The sequence below is a fragment of the Vanacampus margaritifer genome, chromosome 1 (assembly GCF_051991255.1).
Source record: "Vanacampus margaritifer isolate UIUO_Vmar chromosome 1, RoL_Vmar_1.0, whole genome shotgun sequence".
In the NCBI taxonomy this organism is placed as follows: Eukaryota; Metazoa; Chordata; class Actinopteri; order Syngnathiformes; family Syngnathidae; genus Vanacampus; species Vanacampus margaritifer.
Window position 1 is genome coordinate 2,831,026 of NC_135432.1, and position 18,545 is coordinate 2,849,570.

At 41.1% G+C, this 18,545-nt stretch overlaps 1 protein-coding gene across 5 annotated transcripts; it reads left to right on the plus strand.

The window, feature by feature from the left end:
- The first annotated feature begins 7,231 nt into the window (after nt 1–7,231).
- Nucleotides 7,232–17,063, plus strand: LOC144053142 (voltage-dependent L-type calcium channel subunit beta-4-like). 5 transcript variants are annotated; one of them, XM_077567259.1, is made up of 11 exons: nt 7,257–7,328; nt 8,407–8,459; nt 9,197–9,216; nt 9,363–9,443; nt 11,196–11,254; nt 11,590–11,690; nt 11,758–11,909; nt 12,508–12,603; nt 13,181–13,351; nt 13,640–13,678; nt 13,755–17,063. In XM_077567259.1, exons 4-10 carry the CDS (start codon nt 9,399–9,401, stop codon nt 13,667–13,669), a joined length of 654 nt encoding a protein of 217 aa, XP_077423385.1. In that variant the 5' UTR covers nt 7,257–7,328; nt 8,407–8,459; nt 9,197–9,216; nt 9,363–9,398; the 3' UTR covers nt 13,670–13,678; nt 13,755–17,063. The 5 variants fall into 5 exon arrangements, with proteins under 5 accessions (XP_077423392.1, XP_077423385.1, XP_077423400.1 ...); XM_077567274.1 differs by having other exon boundaries at nt 13,760–17,063; XM_077567266.1 differs by lacking the exon at nt 9,197–9,216 and having other exon boundaries at nt 7,232–7,328.
- The last annotated feature ends 1,482 nt before the right edge of the window (nt 17,064–18,545 follow it).

Genomic DNA, 18,545 nt, shown 5'->3' on the forward strand with positions numbered 1-18,545 from the left:
AAAGCGCTTTTGCTTTAACACAGGAGTGAATAAATGTGCAGTAAATAAGTTGCGCATACAGAAAAATGGAAGGGCCAATTGAGCGTTCACCATTCATTGATTTTTTTCCAATCTAATTTATAATTAACACACTAAAACCAATACAGCAAGCATTGTGGTGCCTTGAGATATGAATGACCTGGTTTTTTCTTCTATTTTTTTTTTTTTAAATATCTGAGCTACCTTAAACAGATTTTTTTCCGCTTTGACTTATGAGTCCAAACTTGACGTGGCAGTGAACTCCTTTCAGCTCACATCACAATAAACAGCAGTTTGACAAACATTGAACAATTCATCGAAAAAGAGGCTTCGTTTAATGCCACTCCCAGTTTGTGAGTGATTTAGGGATGGCGGACCCAAATGCAGGAGAATAAGGCAGTGAAACAGGAATCGAGTGCAACGCATGGTACTTTAATGAAAAAGGTGAGAAGACAGCCATGACTGGATGGGACTGGACTGGTCGCCATGACTGGACAGGACGTGATTGGACTGGTCACCATGACTGGAACGAGCGTGACGTGACCTGATTTGCCTTGACTTGACTTGCTGTGGAGTAGCTATGACTTGGCTGGGGCTGTGGCGAAGACGACTTGGCTGTGACGAAGACGGCTCGGCGGTGAAGAAGACAACTTGGCTGTGACAATGGCTACTTGGCTGTGACAATGGCTACTTGGCTGTGACTAAGCCGACTTTGCTGTGACAACGACAACTTGGCCATGACAACGACGAACGATTTGGCGGTGACGAAGACGACTTGGCTGTGACGAAGACGGCTCGGCTGTGGCAAAGACGACTTGGCTGTGGCGAAGAAGACTTGGCGGTGACGAAGACAACTTGTCTGTGACAATGGCTACTTGGCTGTGACTAAGACGACTTTGCTGTGACAGCGACAACTTGGCTATGACAACGACGAACGATTTGGCTGTGACGAAGACTATTTGGCGGTGACGAAGACAACTTGTCTGTGACAATGGCTACTTGGCTGTGACTAAGACGACTTTGCTGTGACAACGACAACTTGGCTATGACAACGACGAACAATTTGGCGGTGACGAAGACGACACTTGGTGGTGACGAAGACGGCTTGGCTGTGGCAAAGACGGCTCGGCTGTGGCGAAGACGACTTGGCTGTGGCGAAGACGACTTGGCGGTGACGAAGACAACTTGTCTGTGACAATGGCTACTTGGCTGTGACTAAGACGACTTTGCTGTGACAGCGACAACTTGGCTATGACAACGACGAACGATTTGGCTGTGACGAAGACGATTTGTCGGTGACGAAGACAACTTGTCTGTGACAATGGCTACTTGGCTGTGACTAAGACGACTTTGCTGTGACAACGACAACTTGGCTATGACGACGACAAACAACTTGGCGGTGACGAAGACGACTTGGCTGTGACGAAGATGGCTCGGCTGTGGCTGTGGCGAAGACGGCTCGGCTGTGGCAAAGACGACTTGGCTGTGGCGAAGAAGAATTGGCGGTGACGAAGACAACTTGTCTGTGACAATGGCTACTTGGCTGTGACTAAGACGACTTTGCTGTGACAGCGACAACTTGGCTATGACAACGACGAACGATTTGGCTGTGACGAAGACGATTTGGCGGTGACGAAGACAACTTGTCTGTGACAATGGCTACTTGGCTGTGACTAAGACGACTTTGCTGTGACAACGACAACTTGGCTATGACGACGACAAACAACTTGGCGGTGACGAAGACGACTTGGCTGTGACGAAGATGGCTCGGCTGTGGCTGTGGCGAAGACGACTTGGCTGTGGCGAAGACGACTTGGCTGTGGCGAAGACGACTTGGCTGTGACGAAGACAACTTGTCTGTGACAATGGCTACTTGGCTGTGACTAAGACGACTTTGCTGTGACAACGACAACTTGGCTATGACGACGCAAACAACTTGGCGGTGACGAAGACGACTTGGCTGTAACGAAGACGACTTGGCTGTGACAAAGACTTGACACACGAACTTCCACACACAACGTAGACAATGCCCCCACACCGACTGGACAAACACAACAGACTAAATACACCAACACTAATGAGACACACCTGGGGAAGGGAAGACACACACAGGTGGAGTGGTTAGACATAATGAGACAAGGGAAGAAACCAAGAACACATGACAAAAACACCAACACTGTGGGCTAACAAGCTCGCATGCTAACTGATGGGTGTCGTCCAATAAGTCTAACGCGTGTGGGTCCACATAGGCTACTAGAGACACTTCATTAAACGTTAGCACGTTATTTAGCCTGTGGCTCACACTACAGACACTTTAGCATATACGGTTGTACAGGAATCATGACCTTTTGATCACAACAAGCATCCGGCAGCTAACCAGTAGAGCAGTAGACAGCTCGTGGCTAGAGGAAGAAGCTATTGTGCCATCTGCGTTCACTAAGTCTCATAAGCATCATAAAAAGATGGACGCAGAAAATTCAGTCAAAGATAACAAACACAACAAATCATGGAGAAACCTAACAAACTCAGCAGCAGATCTTTTATCATAGTAATTAGCTGTCTTAAAACAATGTAGTAGTAGGTCTGGTCTGGGTCCACATAGTGAGGCCGAGATCCGTATGTTGAAGACCTCTCATCAAAACAGCAAATCATTTTTGAAAGGGTGTTTGCCTTCCAGAAAGGTTCACGGAATCTCTTTAAAGATCGTTGCAGCTGTTCTGTTGTCTCTCGGTGGCCTTGCTATCACACTTGCTTTGTTTATCCTTAATTTGTCACCCTTCTCGTAGCTTATGCCAAATTGTGCTTCACTAATGGCAGACCAGCGATGTTATTCTTTAGCATGGCTTACAATAGGCCAATTTAAGGGAACACATTATGGAAATTTGACTTTTTAATTGCTGCTAAAGTGTGACATTACACAACCAAGTACCTAAGTTAGCTTTCTATCTCTAAAAACATTTCTGTGAGAAGGCCTCTATCCATTTAGCTGAATTGTGCCATGACAATACCGCCCCCCACATTGAGCTCCTGCTCTCCATGACTTGGCTTCTGGGCTGAGTGAAGATCCACTATTTTCAAGTGACTACAAGCCTAAATGTAAGCACATCTGAAGGTTGCACAGATTAGCTTCAGAGTTGGCAAATCCAGGTCTAGAAGGTAAAAACCCTGCCATAGTTTGACTTTAGCCCCTTGTGCAAGCTAGCTAACTAGCAGGTAAAGCAGCACCTAGGGGAGCTAGCTAGTGAGCTCGCTAGCTAGCTCCCCAGGTGCTCGTTTACCGCCCTCACATTGAGCTCCAGCTCTCCATGACTTGGCTTCTGGGCTGAGTGAAGATCCACTATTTTCAAGTGACTACAAGCCTAAATGTAAGCACATCTGAAGGTTGCACAGATTAGCTTCAGAGTTGGCAAATCCAGGTCTAGAAAGTAAAAACCCCGCCATAGTTTGGCTTTAGCCCCTTGTGCTAGCTAGCTAACTAGCAGGTAAGCAACGAGCACCTGGGGAGCTAGCTAGTGAGCTCCCTAGCTAGCTCCCCAGGTGCTCGTTTACCGCCCTCACATTGAGCTCCAGCTCTCCATGACTTGGCTTCTGGGCTGAGTGAAGATCCACTATTTTCAAGTGACTACAAGCCTAAATGTAAGCACATCTGAAGGTTGCACAGATTAGCTTCAGAGTTGGCAAATCCAGGTCTAGAAAGTAAAAACCCCGCCATAGTTTGGCTTTAGCCCCTTGTGCTAGCTAGCTAACTAGCAGGTAAACAACGAGCACCTGGGGAGCTAGCTAGTGAGCTTCCTAGCTAGCACCTGGGGCTAAAGCCAAACGGTAGCAGGGTTTTTACTTTCTGGACCTGGATTTGCCAACTCTGATTAGCATTAGTCAACTTTGTTATCCATGTTGGTTTCTGATACAATGGCACGTAATTGACTGCTTAAATATGAAGCTGTCGACGAGCGTGGATATGACACACTCATTGACGCATGTAGAGTGAAAATACAAGCGACTGAGTCTTTATGGACGCTTACTTTCTTCTTTCCACTCTGGGGCAGTAAAACTGTGAGAGATGTGCTAAGCACTCGTCCAGTGTGCTGCTGTGCATCAAAATATGTCCCCTTTATTCCTTGAAGTGACACCACGGCGTCCTGAATGAGGGATTGGCTGCTACTCAAAGTAGCAACGTGTGATGCTGCAAAGGCAGATGCTTGAGATTTTCGATCGGGGTGGAGCTGATGCTGATGCTGATGCTGATGCTGATGCTGTACACAGAGCAGCTTTACAGTCGCTGCATCACTCTTGTATAGGAAATTACTTGAGGCAACGCAGCGATGGCAGCTGTGAAGCACTCAGGCTGATGGTGCCTCCCTCCATCTCCCCCCCCCTCCCCGCGACCATAGGGGAAGGTGGGGGGCAATCATGTCTGACTCCAGCGCTACAGGACTGATCTTAAACAAGGTACGTTATGATGCGCTGGGCTTTGTTGCATCCCTCTGCAGGCAGAGTCTTGGTCACGAATCCTCCTTCCCCTCCCGTTTCTATATATAGACCAATTCACCACAAAGTTACACGTTCTTCCAGGTGGCAAAAGGCGAAAGTGTTTTCCGATGGCACCGCTTGTAAATAAAGCCTTCCGTATGCTTTGACCAAGGCAGAGTGATTGAGAAAACAGGCACTATGACTTGAATGATAATTTCATCCTTCTTATCGAGGGCTCGTGTCAGTGGAAAGTAAGAAGTTATGTGAGGTAAATTGCTTTGAAGTTGTTGTCTTTGAGGTTATTTAAATACTGAGCCACAGAAGAGGAATGGATTTGATTTTTAAAATCAACATTGCAACTAATTTCTGGGGGAAGGACAACTTATTTTGATACAACAGTTGTTTGAAAACATCCTCAATTGGTATATTGTCTGGCGATTAAAAGGTTTAATGGTAATTAATCGCATGACTCTCTTCTAAATGTACAGTAAAAATTACAATATTTTTTCCTGAGTCTTCATACTCTTGTAAAAGTGGAAAAATAATATAAATATTGCTGCATCTTTTAGTCATTGATACAGTAATTTCATAATAATTCATAAAATTTAAATAAAATTAAAAAAGATGTAATGTACTGTAAAAAAAACTTGTGTGATTTTGACTTGTGTTGAAGTCACTTTTCTGCCACTAGATGGCATAATTGCATTTGAATGACGGTGACACCTCAGTGCATTTTTCTTTGCACATTAAAAAGAGCTATCTAATCTTTGACATGAAGGAACTTGTGACCTTCTGCACATTTTTAAAATTGTAAAATACAACTTGACCCCAGTCTCCACATATATATGCATTATCATAAAATTTCTTACTGCTAAATTTTGACGTGGATGAATTCCCCCCCAGTACAGGCTTTTCCAAGTAAGTGGCGGTCATTAATTGCATATATATGTATATTTGGTGCAACTAACGTTAGTGTTAGTGCAACCAAGAAAAAGATTTGGGCGCAGTTGCGTGACAAGTAAAAAAAAAAAAAAAAAAGTTAGTCTGGAGCCCTAATTTACATTTTTAGTCCAAACGGGATAGATGAGCCAATCATTGAGAACGGAACACAGACTTCCGGGTCAGACATGTTAAATCTATGACCAAAATAAAGTTTGATATTGATTTGTGTTGAGGTCATTTTTCTGCCACTAGATGACATAATTGCATTTATAAGACGGTGACCGCGCAAGTGCATTCTTCTTTTCATATTAACAGCGATCTAATCTTTAACATGAAGTAACTTGTGGATTTCTTCACATTATAAAATACAACTTGACCCCAGTCTCCACAAATATATGCATTATCATTCAATTTATTGCTGCTCAATTTTGATGTGGGCGTGTCTGCTGCGTTGCGATTCCCCAGTTCAGGCTTTCCAAGTAAGTAGCGGTCATTAATTGCGCACTAGTTTTGACACCCCTAGTATATTGACTATTTCTCTTCACTCACTTTTCCGTCACCTTCAACTTGGCACTTCTTGGCACTCTTACATTCCTTCCAATGACTGCTTGGCTTCGAATGAGCATCTTGCTGGGAGTCCCATTTGTCAAATGTCATTTGGCCTCCAAGCAAGTCTTGACGTGTCATTGTGTTGTAAAGCCAGATACGATTTGTCCTAATATTTGCCACACCTGCATCTACTATGTTGAAATGCAGTTGGAACAAAAATACTCGGGGATGTAATGATTGGTGTTTGTTTATTTGTGTTGTCATTTTTCAGATGTTTCCCCATGTTTGGTTGATTTTATTGTGTTTCGATGAAACCAAGGTTGAACCATTTTTTATTATTATTTTGGGTTGTTGTTGTTGCTTACACTCTGGATTTGTTAATTCGGTTTTTCCTAATTATGGAGGCCCAATAAAAGTTTGCACCCGTTGCTAATGTTTGTTGTCAACCTGTAAACTGAATTGAAACGAATTTGTTAGCGGCTAAGGTGTTGTGCATCGTGTAGTAGTAATATAGCAACTTTTTTTTTTATATAAAATAAATAAACAAGCAAACAATAATTCTCTTTCTTTTATGTTTAGTAAACTTCAACTGGAGTGCCAATAAACAGGTCTCAAAGAATTGTTTACTCTTTGAGAAATTTAGTCTAGTGCATTATACACCAATTTTTGCTCACAACTCAAGACAAAAACAAAAAAAAGCTTGTATCTCAGACAAACCCGGAATTTGCGTCAGTTGTCCGCACAATGAATCACTGGACATGGAAATAGACAAAGAAATGTATTCATCTTCATATTTGATGGCAGCCATTCTTTCGTTCAGGGTTCCGCCAATTCCTACACTAGTCGACCCTCGGATTCCGACCTGTCCCTGGAGGACGACCAGGAGGCGCCTCGGCGTGAAGCCGAGCGCCAGGCTCAGCTGCAGCTAGAGAGAGCCAAGGTGAGATCACGAAGCTTTGTCCTTATTATTTGAGATTCTTGTTTGATATTTTCTACTTTTTTATTTATTTATTGTGAAAGTCGAAACCAGTGGCCTTTGCTGTCAAAACCAATGTTAGTTATTGTGGGGCCCTGGATGAGGACTGTCCGGTCCAGGGTGCAGCCATTAATTTTGAAACCAAAGACTTTCTGCACATAAAAGAGGTAAGAAGCCCGTCTTTGTGTTTTCATCACCTCTTTTCGACGCAAAAGATGCTCAAAGCAGCGTGCGATTTTGCCGTCCTGCAGAAATTCAACAATGACTGGTGGATCGGTCGGCTGGTGAAAGAAGGCGCAGACGTCACTTTCATCCCCAGCCCCGTCAAACTGGAGGCCATCAGGATCAAACAGGAGCAGAAAGCAGCAGCCAGGTCAGAGGTCATGCAGGCGATATTCACACTGTAGGCAAAAGGGGCCAGATTTGGAAATGGAGTATAAGTGGGGGAATGATGTGCATGGTTGCCTGAAATTAGCTCGCGCAAGCTAGCTGTAAGATTGGCGATTGGCAGCAGTAGCTAAAGTAAATTCTACACTATATTACTTATGTACTTCTATATTTTGTGAAACATAATCATAAAAAACTAGTGTTACTTTGTGTTTTTTTTATTTCTTCTTCAGGACTTTAAAAATTGGTGTACCAGCTATGGCCAATGTTTGTGCAATGGCTACGATAGATTTTTTCCCAATTGCTCATTTTTACCTTCTCACCCACAGACAGCATTCTGTGCACCGCTACCTAATTTAAATTAGTGTATTTTTTTACAGCGGTGCCTTGAGAAACGAGTGACCCATCTTTTGAAATACAAACACAATCAGCTGATTATTTATTTATTTTTGCTTTGACTTGAGAGCACAAATTTCAGGTGCGAGCGCTCTGTGGGGGCAGTGAACTCAATTCAACTTACTTCACATTAATCACCAATTTAGCAAATAGGAAATAATTCTTCAAAGAGATGCTTTAAGCTGTTTAATGTTTAAAAGTTTACAGTCGAACTGAATATAAAACTAGAAGAATTTACTCCATATTTAAAAACAACTACTGTACATATCTTAACGTTTAGTCAGCTAGCTTAATGCTAATGCTAACACATAATATGAAACACATATAACCCTTAAAGCAACTGATATTTAAAAACAACAACACACTGAAAGTAGATCTGTTGCTGTAGACAGAGACAACCTCACGTCGATTGCTTGTCTCACTGTTCCAAGACTTTTAGAAGGACGTGTAAACACTTCAAATGCGGCACACACCACAGCTTGCGTGCCCTACGTCATCCGCCCGCTGTCATTGCCCCAAAGCCACATTGCCACGACACCTTTTAATGAAGCTTTCCTTGTTGGCACGTCTGCTTCTTGTATCTCTCGGCTTTGCTTTGTGCTTTTCTCCAAATTGACACTCGAGGGGGATTCGCCCACGATGACACTTTGCATTTTGTCGCTCTGCAGGAAAGGAGGCAACGCGTCATCCGGAGGCTGGAGATCCACGCCGCCATCTGCAGGTATGTCGGGCTGGAAGAGTCCAGATGCCGAATCCAAGTCGATGAGGGACTGCTAGCCTCCCAAACAAGACCTGTATATAATATAATGTATGGTAGCAGGATGTGAGATTTAAAGTAGAAGTCAACCATAAACATTTCTTGACAATAATATGTTAAATGTGACCTCACTAGTCTAAACATGACATTATGATTAATATTACATTTGTGGAATATGAGTTATGAAGAAAAATCCAGCCATTTTGATCCATCTCAGGGGTCGGCCATTTTGCCACTTGCTGTCGACTGAAGATGACGTCAATGTTGTTCAGGTCTTAGCCTGGTAACAACCAATCACAACTCAGCTTCGGAAAACGGGTGAGCTGTGATTGGTCGTTGCCTGAAGCCCTGAGCAACTGTGATGTCATCTTCAGTCAACAGCAAGTGGCAAAATGGCCGCCCCCTGAGATGGATAAAAATGGCTAGATTTTACTGCTTAACTCAATTTCCACTAATGCAACATTATGAATACCATATTTAGACCAATTGGGGCTGCATAGAACATATTATAAAAAATAAAAAATCCAATGATTTGGGGGGCAGGTGACTTCTCCATAACCCCTGAAAGTGCTCCAATATTAGCGCCTCCTTTATAACCCACTGTGGCATGCTTTGCTAATGTTTTTCTGAACCAACCTAATGACAAATCACCTCATGAGATTCCTCCTTCTTATCTTTTTGCTCCTTTTTTGTTCTGAAAGCCAAACAGAAGCAGAAACAGGTGTGTGTTTTCCGCTAAAGAAATGCCTTCTGTGGCTCTGTCTGTGCATCATTAATAAAAATCTGATAAAACTATTCGGCATAATGCGTTTGCGTTCATCATTTCTACGTTTCGTTTAATTATTATTTTTTTTTAATCTGGTGTAGACAGAACGTCTCCCCCCGTATGATGTTGTTCCCTCCATGCGGCCGGTGGTGCTGGTGGGGCCTTCGCTGAAAGGCTACGAGGTGAGACTACTGCAGCCTTGATTAAAGTACTAAAAAATCAATAATTGAATAAAATGATCTTAACTCAAAAAGTAAAAGTCTCATACAAACAGTATACAACAATACAGTGGCATTTGCTCTGGGAAACCTTCTCCGCCTCTTCTTCTTGCTTTTGATTATTCAGCATCTCTTCCAGTAGAGCTCAGTGCTGCCTGGGATGTTGTGGCAAAATGTGGTACTACACAATGTGTGCAATGCTAAATTTTGACATGCTTTTTATGGACTACAAGTCCGTAAAAATGATGTCATAAAAACCTTTGACATAGCGCTGGGGGGGGACAGGATGTGAAGATGTAATGTATGGAAGCACCTAAGGGGGTTACAGAATAGTTATCCATCTTTAAATGCGTCAATATGATAAAAAATGGGATTTGTGTTAGAGAACAGACTGTAGTCACGTTTTTTCCCCTCTTCATTGTGCCAAGTCATTTGATTATTTTGTGTGTCTCTCATCATTGTCTTCATTGCCTATCATTTCTGATGTACTCCTTTCTCTCTCTCTTTCTCTCTCTCTCTCTCTCTCTAAATGTGGGCGAGCAAAGCCCAGCCTCCAGCCATCCATTTTGAACAACTTTGATAAAAAAAGAAAGAAAGAAGAGCCAGTATTCCTTCTTTCAGACAGAAACAAGCAAACTCACACCATCTGTGTCTTTGTCATCAGCGATATGAATTTCTCCTCTTCTATTTCCTCCAAATGTCAAATCACTTCATACTGGCTGGCCAGCTGCCAGCACACCTGACTGCCTTCACCAAATGATCAACTTTGTGTAGTGTTTTAGTTTTTAGGTGAATTGTTTTGTCTTTTGGGCTTTTTTGGCACGTTTCTGAAAGGGCAGTCGTGGTTGGAGATGAAGCCACGCCCACTGGAAGTAACTTGAATTAAAGTAAGCTGATACTGGAGCTCTACTTTCTGTTTTTGTTTCAGCGTCTGACTTGATAGCGATTGAGCAGCCCCCACCCTCATTACTTTTTTTTTTAATTAACTTTAATTTAAATCTTGTATGACTGTTGTCTAAATCTGTTTGTAATGTTGTACAAGAAAAAGCACTTAGTGAAGAACTAGCTATTTTGCGGATTGTTTTTTATTTTTGTCTAGTGCACTGTTAACTAAATTTAGGTCATTTTGTGGTGTAATTCTACTTTCGCTCACGAGGTGGAGACACTTTACTATGCATGAGTGTGTGTAAATTTGATAGAAGAAGAAGAGAAACAACAGCACGTGCCAGAGACTGACGTTTGCAAAAGAGATTATAGATAGAATTGATTGAACTCAATCATCTCCCATCTTGCGTTTTACACCAACAGTAAGCAACGGCTGTAGGTTCACTTTATAATATGCATCTTTAGGCACGTTTATTGATCTATATTGTGAGATGATAAGTTAAGTTTGTTTGGGGAGAAAACATGATTTGTTTACTGTGTAAACGAAGGGATGTTTGCACAATATTTTAGTTATCTCTCTCGATATTAACTTTTTAAAATGTCTATTATTTAATGACCTGAAAAAGTGCTGTAAATGCTATGAAAACATGCCTAAGGTGTATTTAATAGGGTATTTCTAACGCGTTTCACTTATTGTGGGGTAGTCTGGAACGTCACCCTCTCAATGGAGGGAGGTTACTTGAGTACAATTTTTGTTTGCTTTCCTCACCTCGGGTATAATGTGGAGGGGTGGAAGCGTGATTACCCTAATTGGCCTATTTGTATTTGTAGGTGACAGACATGATGCAGAAAGCCTTGTTTGACTTCCTGAAGCACAGGTTCGACGGCAGGTGCGTATAGATGTGTTGTTGATAAAGATAAGATCCACTGATTGTCACACCCATCGAAGTGGGGCGAAATTTGTTCTCCGCATTTGACCCATCCCCTGAGGGAGCGGTGAGCAGCAGCAGCGGCGAGCTCGCGAATCATGTGGTGATCTAACCTCCCAATTCCAACCCTTAAAGCTGAGTGTCAAGCAGAGTGGCAATCGGTCCCATTTTTATAGTCTTTGGTATGACCCGGCCGGAAATGTTGGGTGTTAATTGTTCATTTACAGTCCCTAGCGTGCACACGATTGTTGCCTCATGAAGCACAGACGTTCTGAATGAGATGATTTGTACTGTAGGATCTCCATTACGCGGGTGACTGCTGACCTGTCGCTGGCCAAGCGCTCGGTGCTCAACAAGAAGGCCATCATGGAGCGATCCAACACGCGCTCCAGCCTGGGTTAGTCATGACGTTATTAACCTTTTGTATGTGTCTATACCAACTCTTCTTTCCATGCTACTCTCAGCTGAGGTCCAGAGTGAGATCGAGAGGATCTTTGAGCTCGCCAAGTCTCTGCAGTTGGTGGTCCTGGATGCAGACACCATCAATCACCCTACGCAGCTTCTCAAAACCTCTCTGGCCCCCATCGTCGTCTACGTCAAAGTGTCCTCGCCCAAAGTAGAGCACAAACCCGCATTGTATACTTCCACTTTCAGTTACTTTACTCTCTGCTATACTAAAGATGAAAAATACTGGGCTGTATTGTGTCGGGGGGATTCACAGTAATGCAATTGACCTTCAGTGATTCAGGGGATTAATGCTCTTTGTCTAAAAACAACAACAAAAACAAAGGGAGTTTGAAGGAGAGAAAATGTTTGTTTGTTTTTCTCAATTTAAAACCGTTCCCAAGGGTCTTAATAAAAGATCCATGACATTCTTGGGTCAAAATCCACAAAGAATAAAGAATTACAGCTGAACATCCACTAGGAACGCTGCTAGAAACCAATCGGTTTTTACTTAAAAATACAATTTTAAAAGTGCAGAAGAACACTGTCAAACACAAATAATCCTTCAACTCTACAAGGGCAAGTTAGTTGAATGTTCAAGAATGTGCTAACACTGCAGATCTGCTTACCTTTTGGCTTGATTTACAAAAGATTCATTTCTTGTTGAATGTATCACTTAAGGCACTAAACACTCAAAACTAATTGGATATGATATATTTGTTTGTAGTTTGTAACTCCTTGTGTGTCTTTTGTGTGGGCTGGACTCTCAGGTTCTGCACAGGCTGATCAAATCTCGAGGGAAGTCACAGAGCAAACACCTGAACGTCCAGATGATGGCGGGAGACAAGCTCGCTCAATGTCCGCCTGTATGTCACCTCCCCAGATTCCGCCGTATTACACTTGCTTCTACATACACTTAAGCCCCCAAACTGGCTAACATTTAATTTAATTTAGAATTGATTGAAATGGATAGAAAGCTAGCTAGCTACATACCTTGCTAGTTAGCTAACAATATGGTGAATAAAAAAAAATTGAATTTTACGGTACGATAGATAGAAAGCTAGCTAGCTACATAGCTTGCTAGTTGGGTACCAATATGGTGAATAAAAAATAATTAAATGTTATGATATGATAGATAAAAAGCTAGCTAGCTACATACCTTGCTAGTTAGCTAACAATATGGTGAATAAAAAAAAATTGAATTTTACGATACGATAGATAGAAAGCTAGCTAGCTACATAGCTTGCTAGTTGGGTACCAATATGGTGAATAAAAAATAATTGAATGTTATGATTCGATAGATAGAAAGCTAGCTAGCTACATAGCTTGCTAGTTAGCTAGATAGAACATTAGCCAGCTCGCCACTCGCCAGACAGACAGATAAATAGAGTACATATGGATGGATGGATTAATATTTGCCAATCCTAACTATCCCACCACCAGGAAATGTTTGACGTGATCCTGGATGAGAACCAGCTGGAGGACGCGTGCGAACACCTGGCTGAGTATCTAGACATTTACTGGCGTGCGACCCATCTTCCTTGTTCCGCCGCCGTCAACTCGGCCCAGGACCAAAGCGTGGTCACCCCTCCTTCTGCTAACTCCAGTCAACAGGTATGCCAGCAAAACATCAATTTAGCGCTCATGTTAATGAAGTAGCGGGGGGGCACTCAAACTGCAGTTGTTGTATTGAGTCCCTTTTGAGCCACCGTAGGTTCCCTTGTGACCGGAATATCAGATACTACCTCCTATTAATTCTAATTTCTTAATTTTACTACAAACAACTGTTACTTATTTACAGCAAGAAGTTGTAAAATAACTACCACTACTTTTCACATTATCGACCCTGCTCCATGGTATGCCCCTATAGCTATATTATTAACCCCCATGTTTACTTTCTAGTTCTCTGAGACTCAAGAGTTAATAGAGTGACCACTTGCGGTAAGTCTTCCTCGTACTTCTGCTGAAACTATTGAAGGCCAAAACTTATTGACAATGTCCTCTCCTCGTTTGGAAGGCCAGGAGCAGCTTGGAGCGCCACCATGAGGCAGCAGCAGCAACATCTCTCCACTCTCGCGAGAACAGGGACCAACGGCAGGAGCTGCTGAAGCGAGACGAGCTGGGGTTTTGGGGTGAAACATGGCGATCACACACACCGCTCACTGCTGCCCTCTAGGGGAGAGCCACTTGCCTCCGTCGCCACGTGACAACTCAGGGTCGCTTTCTGTCCACCTTCCACTACACACAGATACACACGCAGTCAGTTGCTCCGAGTTAGCCTGTTCTACAGCGGTGAAGGTTAGACTGCCTGTCTGTTTGACTGTCTGCCTCTCTGTCTGTTTGTCCGTCAGAATAAAGCCCACTACACACGTGAGGATGGACAAAAACATTTTCAACTCGACAAGCAATACTATTAATACTACTATCCCTACCACATACTACTACTATTACCATTACTACTATCACTATTACAACGACTAAAAACCTACTACTAGTACTACTTACTAGTAGGTTACTACTCACTGCAACTATAGTAACTTTTAGTACTATTAGTAAAACTACTACTAACATCTACTATGACTCCTCACTACTGCTAGTCGTACTAGTACTTTTACTACTACCACTGCTACTACTACTTAGTACTTTTATGGCTAATAACTACTATTGCTATTACAATGACTAACTATTGGTCTGAGGATACTGCAACTATTTGGTACTCAGTAGTACTATTAGTAGAATACATTACTGTTATTACTAACAGTCCTATTACTGCTAGTTTAACCACTGACTACTACTACTATCATTATAACTATTACTCGTACTACTACTCATAATACCACCACTACTACTACTATTAACAACAACTAATACTATTACTACCCACTACTACTAGTAGTAGTATCACGTCTTACTAGTATTACTACTGCTTTACAATGACTAACTACTGGTCTTAGCTACTACTCAGTAGTACTATTAGTAGAATACATTACTCTTACTACGTATAGTCCTACTACTGCTAGTTTTACCACTAACTACTACTACTACTACTATCATTACAACTATTACTCGTACTACTACTACTACTACTATTATTCCCCTCTACTACTACTAGTAGTAGTCTTATCACATCTTACTACTAATACTACAGCTTAACAATGACTAACTACCAGTCTGAGGGTACTAATACTACTCAGTAGTACTATTAGGAGAATACATTATTGTTACTTTTAATAGTCCTATTACTGCTAGTTTTACCACGAACTACTAATACTACTACTATTACTCATACTAGTTCTAGATATTAATAGTAGTATTAGTACTTAATATTACTAATTATACTAACACTCCTTCTTGTAGTAGTAGTAGTAGTAGTAAATGGACTGAACTTATATAGTATTACTAGTAGTAGTAGTAGTAGTAGTAGTAGCCCTCTCTGAATTACTAATTCTACTGCTAATACTTTTACCCTTGTACTATAGTACTACAATTACTACCTATTCCTACTAATGACTAGTACTACTAGCACTGTTGCAATTGTATTACTAGTACTCCTATTACAATGACTAACCATTAGTACCAGGGTACTACTACTAGTATAACTACTATTTTGAGTACAACAGGTGTAACCGGCGCAAGCTGGACGTGTGTAGCGGGCTTAAGACGACAAAGGTATGTGGAAGGTTCCTCATTAACGCTCCAATGGCTGGCGTGAGCTGACATTCCAAACGTTCCCCAAAACGGCACAAATTGTTTCTCGGCGGTGGCGCCGCGTAATCGAAATCTTGAATCTTTCCAAGTCGCTTGATTTCCTTCTGATAACGCTCTTGTAGCCTTTTTTGTACAGTTTGTTTTCTACACAAAAGCGTAGGTAGTAGCTGATCACATATCTTTCTGCACACAGCGATGCATGTCAAGCACAGACTCGCAAGGGAAACTAAACTCCTTTATGCCATTAGAGTCACTTTGCAGTATATGGATGTGCAACTGCCAAACGCCTCACTTACTCAATTGCATCATTCATGACATCACTCATACTTATACCAGGGTCAGAGAAGAAAAATGCAAACACTAAATGTGTTTTTGTTTGTGTTTTTTTTCGTAAACTGAATCACACATTTTCGTTGCATTTACCGTAGCTGAGATATCAACATTGCATCCACAATAATAATCAAAAATGCTTCGTCAGACAAATAAATAAATAATCAACACGATACGAGTAGATAGTCGACACCTTCAGACTTTAATTTTATGTCGCCGTATGATTTGAAGATTTATGGATGATCAGAAGCAACCCTTCCTGTCATGGATTTTCACGTTTCAGGTTTATATCCACTTCTGGGAACAAATTGCAGTATGTCGAAAATGCACTCACATGAATTTAGCTAATGCTCAGCTTAGTCATTTTGATGACTTAAAATATGTATTTACAGTGTAAACATATTCCTATTGTTAGTTTTTCTTGCTTTATGTAACAGCCTATCATGTACGACGCATCAACTGGTTGTTATTGTAAAATAATCCAATGTGCATGACATCATTGTATTGCGGTTTCATCCGAAGGGGCGGGCAGGATGATGTGACCCACCAAATGTACGCATTATCAACACCTCATTGTACAGACTGTATGTTTGAGATGGACATATTATTAGAATTGTAATTAGGTTGTTTATCCAACTGCACATAATACTGAAAGGAAGCACACGGATTGATAACAAACACTACAGAAAGCATGTTTTTGTTTTTTTTCCTTTTCTTTTACATACTCCACATTTTACAATACAGCGATACCTCCAAGTTGGAATCTCTCCAATTTGGTTGACTTTCTAAACAAAAAGATCTCATTGAGATCAGCAATATTTGGAATATTTCATACTAGCCGTCATGTCACTTTCATGAAGTCTACAGGCAGTGATTTATTTAAAGGGTAAGTCAAGTCAAAAAGACTCTTGGGATTACTCCGCACAACTTTTTGTTCCAACTTCAAGCTGCCTCTGCATTCAGGGCAGGAGGGTGCAATTACCCCCCACCCCCACCCCCCTCCCGCTTGACATACAGCAGGCATGCTAACTGAACAATATGATGTGTATTCTTCTTCTCTGTCTTACAACCAATCAACTCCCGCATCCAAAAATGGTTCCAATCTGAAAAAACAAAAACAAAGCACACTTTCTTCAAGGAGGTTCTGTATGCAATACAAAGTGGAGCATTGCCCTGAAACACGGCTGAGACTATCAAGGTACCTCCTCAGGTATTTCGTGGAGTATGTTTGCACTACACTGTCTTTTTCTTGTCTGCTTTATGATGCAATAAATGCACTTACAAGTTCCGATCTGGCATCTCATGCTTTGTCTGGCCGGCAATGCGAACTTTGATGTCCACCGGTTATGGAGGACCAAAAAAAAAAAAAATAAATAAGAGTGGAAATAAAAACTGATTTAAAAAATATAATTCAAAAATTAATTGCAAATAAAAATAAAATATTTAATTTACTTGTATTTTTTTTTTTTATTGTTGTGTTTTATATCCGTTTTTATTTTCACTTTTATTGAGTTGTTTAGTCATTTATTTATGTTTTAATTTTGGCAGTTTTGGTCCTCCATACACCAAATAGAAACGTGCTTCTACAAATCTGTACTGGAAGTGACTCCAAGTGACCACTGGAGGGCGTGCTGTGTGCAACAACTTGCACCGCAGTGGAGGTAAACCAAATATTTGATCTGGATTTCATTCACTGACTGTTACAAAACCTCTGAAAAACCAAACACACAAAAACATGATACAATTGACGCAGTAAATTATTTGTGATATAAATTGATATATATATATATATATATATATATATATATACTATATACTATAAACAGTATCATAATGCCCACAATTGTAAATATGATCACGTTGTTTGTCACTTTGAACCTTTTAGCTTAGTATCAGTGTGTGATGAAATCATTTTTAAAACATCTGCATCATGTGAAAGAATGCGATGCACTTAATTTACCACTAGGGGGAGTCCTTGCTCCTTACGGATGTAGGAATTTAGTCCAGCTTGATTGACACGGTTGAGTCACTGATCGCTTATGGCCCGAATCAATGGTAAGTTCTATATAGCCTCCCTGTATATAAATAAGTAGTAGGCCTATTAAAATGTTCTTGTTTTAAATAAGTAAAATTTCAGGCAACTTACGTTGTAACAAATTTGGGAATATTGTTTACTGTAACATATTACCGCTTTGTTGCTTTGGCCACTAATGTGAGTTTTATTTGGGTTTTTAGTTGGACTTAGGCTGTGTCTCATTCTTTTCCCGTTCTAAATGTGGTTATTTTACATGTCCAGGAGTCACAGATCAAAAAGCAACTTGTGTGTTTTAATGTCTCAGACTTGAGATACGAGCACTGTATGGTTGCAGAAACTCTGCTCACGTCAAAGCAAACAGCAGTTGGGCAGATGAACAATTTATCAACAACAACAAAAAAAGAGGATTCAAGTTGTTTATTGATCCTCCACAGGTGAAGATAACTCTCAAGCTAAACAGAAAATTGCACCTTTCACTTCCGTATTGAACTTCAGATTTCAAATTGTATTGATTGTTAATGTAATAATGAAATGCAGGCGCGTGTTTATGTAACAGTATGATGAGATGATTGTACATTTATATGATTTTCAGTCATAATGTCCCTCTGAGATGTGAGGAGTGAGATGATGCGGCTGATGATGAAAATCAACTTGCAGCATTCAAATTATTATTAGACAAACCTCATCAAACGACAATTAAATCCAGTTTAATGCTGTAAAACGTGCCATCGTGTA

Coding starts and splice junctions, on each gene's coding strand:
- LOC144053142 (XM_077567266.1), top strand. CDS start 9,399: ATGCGGCCGGTGGTGCTGGTGGGGCCTTCGCTGAAAGGCTACGAG. Junction 9,444..11,195: donor CTTCGCTGAAAGGCTACGAG/GTGAGACTACTG, acceptor TTGTATTTGTAG/GTGACAGACATGATGCAGAA. Junction 12,604..13,180: donor AGCTCGCTCAATGTCCGCCT/GTATGTCACCTC, acceptor TCCCACCACCAG/GAAATGTTTGACGTGATCCT.